The sequence below is a fragment of the Chrysochloris asiatica genome, unplaced genomic scaffold (genome assembly GCF_000296735.1).
Source record: "Chrysochloris asiatica unplaced genomic scaffold, ChrAsi1.0 scaffold00372, whole genome shotgun sequence".
Taxonomy (NCBI): Eukaryota; Metazoa; Chordata; class Mammalia; order Afrosoricida; family Chrysochloridae; genus Chrysochloris; species Chrysochloris asiatica.
Window position 1 is genome coordinate 1,138,831 of NW_006408890.1, and position 7,785 is coordinate 1,146,615.

The 7,785-nt window shown below is 45.4% G+C and overlaps 1 protein-coding gene across 1 annotated transcript in view; it reads left to right on the forward strand.

The window, feature by feature from the left end:
• CSF2RA (colony stimulating factor 2 receptor, alpha, low-affinity (granulocyte-macrophage)) overlaps positions 1-7,785 on the forward strand; it is a 56,318-nt gene that overhangs the window by 37,903 nt on the left and 10,630 nt on the right. Inside the window, exons 9-10 of the mRNA XM_006876263.1 lie at positions 2,427-2,553; positions 2,626-2,816. Of these exons, the coding sequence (XP_006876325.1) occupies positions 2,427-2,553; positions 2,626-2,816 (318 nt within the window). The remainder of the gene's footprint in view (positions 1-2,426; positions 2,554-2,625; positions 2,817-7,785) is intronic.

A 7,785-nucleotide genomic window follows, 5' to 3' on the forward strand; every position in this document is an offset into this window, starting at 1 on the left:
GCACAGTTCTACTCTGACACACACGGGGGCACCATGAGTGGGATCTACTTATGAAAAATCATCCACTGAGAACCCTGTGGGACACAGTTCTACTCTGACACACACAGGGCACCATGAGTGGGATCGACTTATGAAACATCATCCAATGAAAACCCTATGGAACTCAGTTCTACTCTGACATACGTGGGGCAGGAAGAATCGATATCAACACAGTGGGTTAACTTTAACAATCCCATCAAGGTGTGGTGGGATGTCAAAGAAAACTTAACAGCAGATGTTGATCACATCAGGGCTTCAAATCAGTTCAAAATAGCTCAGTGATTACAGTAGTATTGGATGAGTATCCATTGCATATCTTCCAATTCCATAGCCTGTGATCTGTTGACCAAAAGTAGGATTATTGTCCCTGGGGGGTGGGGGCAAGTTGAACTGTCTGGTCCTATAAAGCTTTTAAACTTCAGAAATGCTATACAAACTCCCTGTGAGTCATAATCCAGACAGAGGAGGTGGGTTGGGGTTTAGGAAGCAAATGGCTATGCCCCATTCAAAGATGGCAGCCAACCAGAAAGCTCTGAGTGTGTGCGCGTGTGTGTGTGTGTGTGTGTGTGTGTGTAACTCTCCAGAGACCTGCCAGTAACACAATCTGGTGCCACGGACATGTCAAACTATCAGGAGGAACAGCCGTCGCAGGACTTTGAGAGAGCAAACTTAGCGACAGGGCTCTTGAGAGAAACACATGATCCAAGATGCTTGCTTGGCTGCCATCTTTAAGTAGGGCACAGCTGTGTGTGTTTCCGCCCAGAGTTTAAACGCCATCAAGGACAGACTCGGTTGCTATGCAACGTATGTGTAGCAGAATAAAGCACATCTGGTTCTGCTCCATCCTCACAATCACTGTTACATTTGAGCCCATTTCTGTGGCCACTGTGCCAATTCATCCATCTCATTGGAGGTCTTCCTCTTTTTCAATGACCCTCCCTCCACTTTACCAAGCACGATGTCCTTCTTCAGGGACGGGTCCTCCCTAATAAGATGTCCAAAGTACATGAGACCAAGTCTCAACACCAGTAGCTGAAAGCACACACTGAACCATTTTTTAATTGGTTTGAAGCCCAAGCTCAAACACAGCAAGAATGAGTTTCTTCAAAAAGATGATAGTAGCAGAATAAGAAGATATTAGAGAGGAAAACCAGGCTGTCTGAACGCCAATTCCCAGGCTAAGGACTTCAAAGAAAGCTAAAGGGTGGCTAGTGAGTGAAGTATTCATATTAAAATGAAGCCTAAAGCTGTTGAGTTGATCCCATCTCCTGGTCACCCTATACATCAGAGCAGAACGTTTCCATAGAGTCTACAAAGTTTTAAATCTTTATGGAAGCAGACTGTCTCATCTGGTGGGTTCAAACCTTTCTCCGACCTTTCGGTTAACAGCTAACGGTTTGTTCTTGAATTGTAAAAAACTTTCCCCTTGGGTTTTGGGTCTATTGAAAAATTCATGTGCAGAAAGTGTAGAGAAACAGAGAATGCAAGGTCACACTAGAAACTGTGTTTTTTAAGTTCTGGTTCAGTTGTCACTGCAACGTTGGTAAAATGGGGTATTGGGGTTTTGGGTTGTTTTTTTAATTCCTGGTTGAAATGTAGAGCCCTGTGGTGCTTTGGTGAAACACTCGCTGCTAACCGAAAGTTTGGGGATTTGAAGCTACCAGTCACACCGAGAGGGAAAGATGTGGGACTCTGCTTTTGTAAAGACTGTCTTGGAGACCGTGTGCACCAGTTCTAGTCCGTGCTGTGGAGTTATTCTGAGTGGGTCTCAATTTGAGACCTGTGGCTTGAGTTCAGTTCTCTTAAACAAACTCAATAATTTCTGTTATTGGCTTTAGTAGCTTTTAACAGTGCCGTGGTATATATAGATTTAGGAACTCTTGTGGGATACACATTGGGCTTCTAACCAAACGATTGGATGTTCAAATCCACCAGTCTCTCTGAGGGAGAAAGATGAGGCCGCCTGCTCCCATAGAGATTTGCAGCCTCTGAAACCCTAAAGATCAGTTTAATTCGGTCCTATAGGGTCGCTGGTAGCATAGTGGTTACGAATCGGGCTGCGAACCTCAAGGTCAGCAGTTCGAAACTACCAGCTGCTCCGCGGGAGAAAGATTAGGCTTTCTGCTCCCGTAAAGATTTACAGCCTCGGAAACCCTGTACAGGGTCGCTATGAGTCGGAATCGACTCCACGGCACGTAACAACAATAGGGTCGCTGGGAGTCAGAATGAAGTCCACAGCCATGGCTAGCTTCGCTCTGGGGTTTCCTGTTTTGGAAACATAAACAAATGGGTGGAAAGCACGTTTATTGGGAGTGATGGTGTAGAATTCCACGTTTACTGGACGTGATGATGTTCATCGTGACAATTTGGGGGTCCTGTCTCCCCAGGCAATGCAAATACAAGCGCCAGAAATCTCTCGTGTGTCATCTACAACATTAACTTCATGAACTGTAGCTGGCTGCCTGGCCCGGCAGCGCCCGCCAATGTTAAATACCACCTCAATGTCTGGACCAGGTAAGCAAAGGGTCTCCGAGTGGGTCCGGGTTGAGGTCCCTCCTGACCGTTCACTGAGTTTGCATGTTCCAGGTTGGAAGATGGGGACGACATTACCGAATGTCCCCACTACATCTATGACCAGGCCGGCATAAACGTGGGCTGTCATTTTGAGCAACTGTCTGAGCTGCGTGGCACACAGTTCTTCTTCCTACTGAATGGGACCAGCGAGGAGATGTCTATCCCGTTCCGAGAGTTCTTTCCTTTTGCACTCAGTAACATAGGTAAGAAAAGGAGACATACATAGTTCAATCACTTGACTACTTACCAAACAGTTGGAAGTTCGCGTCTGCCCAGAGACACCTCACAAGAAACTCCTGCTGTTGGTTTTAGAACGCTTAGTCATTAATAACCCTATATGGAGCACACACTTGGACTCAGATCCATATGGGGTCATCTTGAGTTGGCGTTGATGCAAAGGCAACTGGTTTCGTTTGGTTTATAGTCTATATTAGGGGTCCCTGCGTAGTGCACTTGGCAGTAATTGTAAGGTTAGGAGTTCAAGTCCACTCTGAGGCACCTAGGAAGAAAGTCCTGGAGATCTGCTTCAGAATAATTAGCCTCCATGGACAGCTCTCGGTCAGCTGAAAATGAACCCCAAGATGTATTCTTTACATTTGCCATTTAACTCGCTCCTCCAGCCACCATGGACAGCTCTCAGTCATCTGGAAATGACCCCCAAGATGTATTCTTTACATTTTTCGTTTAACTCGCTCCTCCACCTTGTAGATTGGCAAGTGATTGCATTTTCATGTTTGTATTCTAGAAAAGTACAACCCACCAGGAAACATCACAAGTCACTACAATGGATCTGATTATTTTATCGAGTGGGAGAACCCCAAGACGAGAAGTGAGGCTGCAAATCATGTCTTAGAGTACCAGCTTGACATTCAAAAAAACGTAAGGACCCCACGCCTTTGTCAGAACCCTATAATACAGGTTCCCTCCTGTCTTTCTTTGGGGGGTCTAATCCTTATCAGCAAGAATCTGGTTCCTTGTCTGTTCCAGAACATTTGTCTATCCTCCTTCTTATATTTAGGTATTCGTGGTCCATTGAAACTTAATTTCTGTAATGTAGAGGGACCAGGTTCGTTCTTTCAAATGGTTCCAGCATCATTTGTTGAAAAGACAATTCTTTATCCATTGAATTGAGTTGGTACCCTTCTCAGAAAATAATTGAGCGTTGATACATGGGTTTATTTTCTTCTTGTTGTTGTTAGGTGCCATCGAGTCAGTACCAACTCATAGCGACCTTATGCATAACAGAATGAAACACTGCTCAATCCTGGCCCAACCTCACAATTGTTGCTACATTGCTAATCCATCTCGCTGGGGGTCTTCCTCTTTTTCTTTGACCCTCCACCTTACCAAACATGATATTTATGGATTCTCAATTGCATTCCATAAGGAGCTCTGGTAGCGTAATGTTTACCAGTCAGGCTGCCAACCACAAGGTCAGCAGTTCGAAACTACCAGCAGTTCCGTGGAAGAAAGATGAGGCGTTCTGCTCGTGTACAGATTTACAGCCTTGGAAACCCTATGCAGGGTCACTATGAGTCGGAACCGACTCCACAGTACTTAACAACAATTGCATTCCATGGCCCTCTGTGTCTACCGTCTACCTTTAGAATGATACCTGCATCATGTGACCCTATCCACTGGGTGGCCACCTCTCCAGCTCACACAGGTGTCCTCACACAGGGGTCATCATACAGGTGTCTCAGGTGACTTTGCACAGGTGAGCTCACACAGGTATCTAAGGTGGCCTCACATAGGTGACCTCACAAAGGTGTCTCAGGTGTCCTCACACAGATGATCTCACACAGGTGTCTCAGGTGACTGCACAGGTGACCTCACACAGGTGTCCTCATATAGATGTCTCAGGTGACTTTGCACAGGTGAGCTTACACAGGTGTCCTCACACAGGTGACCTTACACAGGTGTTCTCACAGGTGTCTTAGGTGAGTTTGCACAGGTGATCTCACACAGGTGACCATGTCTTCACACAGCTGTCTCAAGTGACTTTGCACAGGTGACCACACAAATATGACTTTCACACAGGTGTTCTCACAGGTGTCCTCATAGAGGTGTCTCAGGTGACTTTGCACAGGTGACCTCACACAGGTGTTCTCACACAGGTGTCCTCATACAGGTGCTCTCACACAGGTGTCTCAGGTGACCACACAGGTGAGCTCACACAGGTGTCCTCACACAGGTGACCTCACACAAGTGTCTCAGGTGTCCTCACACAGGTGACCTCACACAGGTGAACTTACACAGGTGTTTTCACACAGGTGAGCTCACACAGGTGTCTCAGGTGACTGCACAGGTGACCTCACACAGATGAACTTACACAGGTGCTCTCACACAAGTGTCTCAGGTGACTTTTCACAGGTAACCTCACACAAGCGTCTCACTCAGGGGATCACACAGCAAAGGTGACCTCACACACAGGTGCCCTCACACAGGGAATCTCACACATGTGATCTCACGCAGGGGCCTTCAAACATGCGACCTCACACAGGATCCTCACACAGGTGAGTCACGTAGGTGACCTCAGACAGCTCTTCCACTAAGTCACCTTAATTCTGCCTCACCTACTAGTTTCCTGATGTCTCCCTTCCACCCGCCACATCTCCATTTGGGCTGTTGACCACTTCCATTGGTCTCTTCATAGTGAGGGGCGTAACGCTAAAGGACAGGTGTGTTTAATTGTTGCCCCCGCCCCCAGCTCTACCCACGCGCTACCAGGGTATGGATCCCGACTGTCCAGGACACAGGCCAACCCCGGGAACACCTCTATTGTCCTCCACAACCAATTCCCAATACAGCTAGCAGAGTCCCCGTGTCCACGTGACTCGTACGTGCTCCCAATAGACACATGATGGAGATTGGCTGGGTGTCAATTTTTCAGGCATCTTCCTTCCTACACATTTGGGAATTCGTTGGTTTGCAATCACTCATCAATAACCCCAAAGCCGCTTTGTCCATCTGAGGGGACTGAGGAATGTTCCCAGAAGAACAGACACTCAAGTGTCCTGCTGAAAACACAAGGTACTCACCGGGTCTCCCTTGTTCTCTTTCTTCCTAGGGCCGCTCCCAGAAGTTGGTAAGTATTTTCACCTTTCTCTGCAACATCCTCTTATGACCAGGTAAGCTCGCTTGGCATTAGGCTCCTGGCCACAACCAGTGAGCTCCCAGCAGTTGCCTTACTGAGAACACACACCTTTCTTGCATCATTCCTGACTCGAAGTTGTTGGTCCTCTTCTGAGCTATCCAGTACTGCTATAGCAGAAAGACCAGAAACCAAAGTTAATTCTCTCATGTTTCCAGAGATGAGAAGTCCTAATTCAGGGGACTGGATCTAAGAGAAGGTTCTCTCATTCTGTGTCGGTTCTGGGGGAAGATCCTGGTCTCTTCAGACCTTCAGTTCCTTGGATCCTTATTGATTTTTATCTGGAATCTTTCTTTCCCCGAATGTGTTTGCTTTCTTCTTTTATATCATTTGCTTTTAGATCTCAAAGGTGTTTAGCTTCAGACAGACCCTACACTATGCATCACTTGAAGTTCACAATACATTCTGTATAGGCTGTAATGTTGACTTGGACATTGTGCAAATAGCATATTAATCTCTTATGGGAGCTCGATTCTGCACACCCTCTTTGAAGCAAGCTGGCGGAACAGTTCCTATAACCATGACTAAAGAGGAAGACAGGTGAGAACTTACAGCAAGGTGGCAGAGTATACAGATGCACTGCTTTCGGACCCTCTACAACAAAGGTATGAGAGACAAAAGGAAACAGACACAGATGGAAATTCTGGGACTCTGAACTTCACAAGAAAGGTTAGAGAAGTAGACAGTGCTTGCTGGGAGGAGAAGTTGTGCAGAGATGATAAGAAGGAGACCGGCTAGTAAAGAGCTGGCCGGATGTGCACGACCACATCGTGAGCACTTTTGGCAACAGAAGCTGTCCAGGCAGAGTGGATTCATACAAGTGACAGGAAGGGAAATAGCAACCGTGCCCATACGGCCCTCTGCTTCTCCCCCCACTGGGCCAGAGCTAACACCAGTCCCCATACCATCTGACCCATGGGAGACAGCAGCCAATATCACCAAAACCCATCCTAAACTGAGGTGCACGAACCGCAAATGAGCAAAGTGTACACACTTCCATTCTCTAACTACATCCACAGGAGACAGTTGGTGAGAGCCCAAGAAAACACCAATAAATAATCATCATTTATATACAAGTACGACAACCCTTAACCCTAACCCTAACCCACAATGCCCCAAAGACAACAGACAATTTTAGCTTACCCGAAGAAACAAGAAAGACAGATGCAATCAAATGGCCAAGGTGCAGATGAAAATCAAAACAAAATGTTTCTGAGGAAGGAACTGGCTGAAAAAGACTTTGAAAGAATGATATTTAGGGACCTTCAAAGGATTGAGAGGAATTTGCAGGAAAACAAGGAGCACACAGAAAACATTTTAGAAGAATTCAAGAAAACACCAAACGGACAAAATAAATACAAATTTTGAAACAGACAAACAAAAGAAGTGCATTTAGAAATCCAGAAGATTAATACTAAGATCTCAGAAACTGAGAAAACATTGAAAGGACAAAAGAATAGATTCGAAGCAATGAAGCCCGAATTAGTGAGCTTGAAGATAAATCTCTCAATATTAGTATGCTAGAAGAACAATCAGAATACAAGAATGAAAAAAATATGAAGAAGTCCTAAGAGTTATGTGAGACACCATCAAGAGAAACAGCTTACAGGTCATTGAAATTTCAGAACAGGAAAAGACAATAAAAAACACAGAGAAAATTATCGATGAATTATTGGAAAAAAAGTTCACTAACATCATGAAAGATCAGAAGATAAACATACAAGAAGGTGAAGGAATCCCAAACAGGACAGATCCCATAAGAAAGTCACCAAGACATAGCTTAATCAAACTCTGCAAAACCAAAGACAAGGAAAGAATTCTGAGAGAAGCTCAGAAAAAATGAAAAGTTACCTACAAAGGAGAACCAGTAAGATGAAGTGCTGATTTCATAGCAGAAACCATGCAGGCATGAAGACAATGGGATACCATATAAAACCTCTGAAAGAGAAAGACTGCCAACCAAGAATTATATCCCCAGCACAGCTGCCCTTTATATGTTGTTGTTGTTGTTAAGTGCC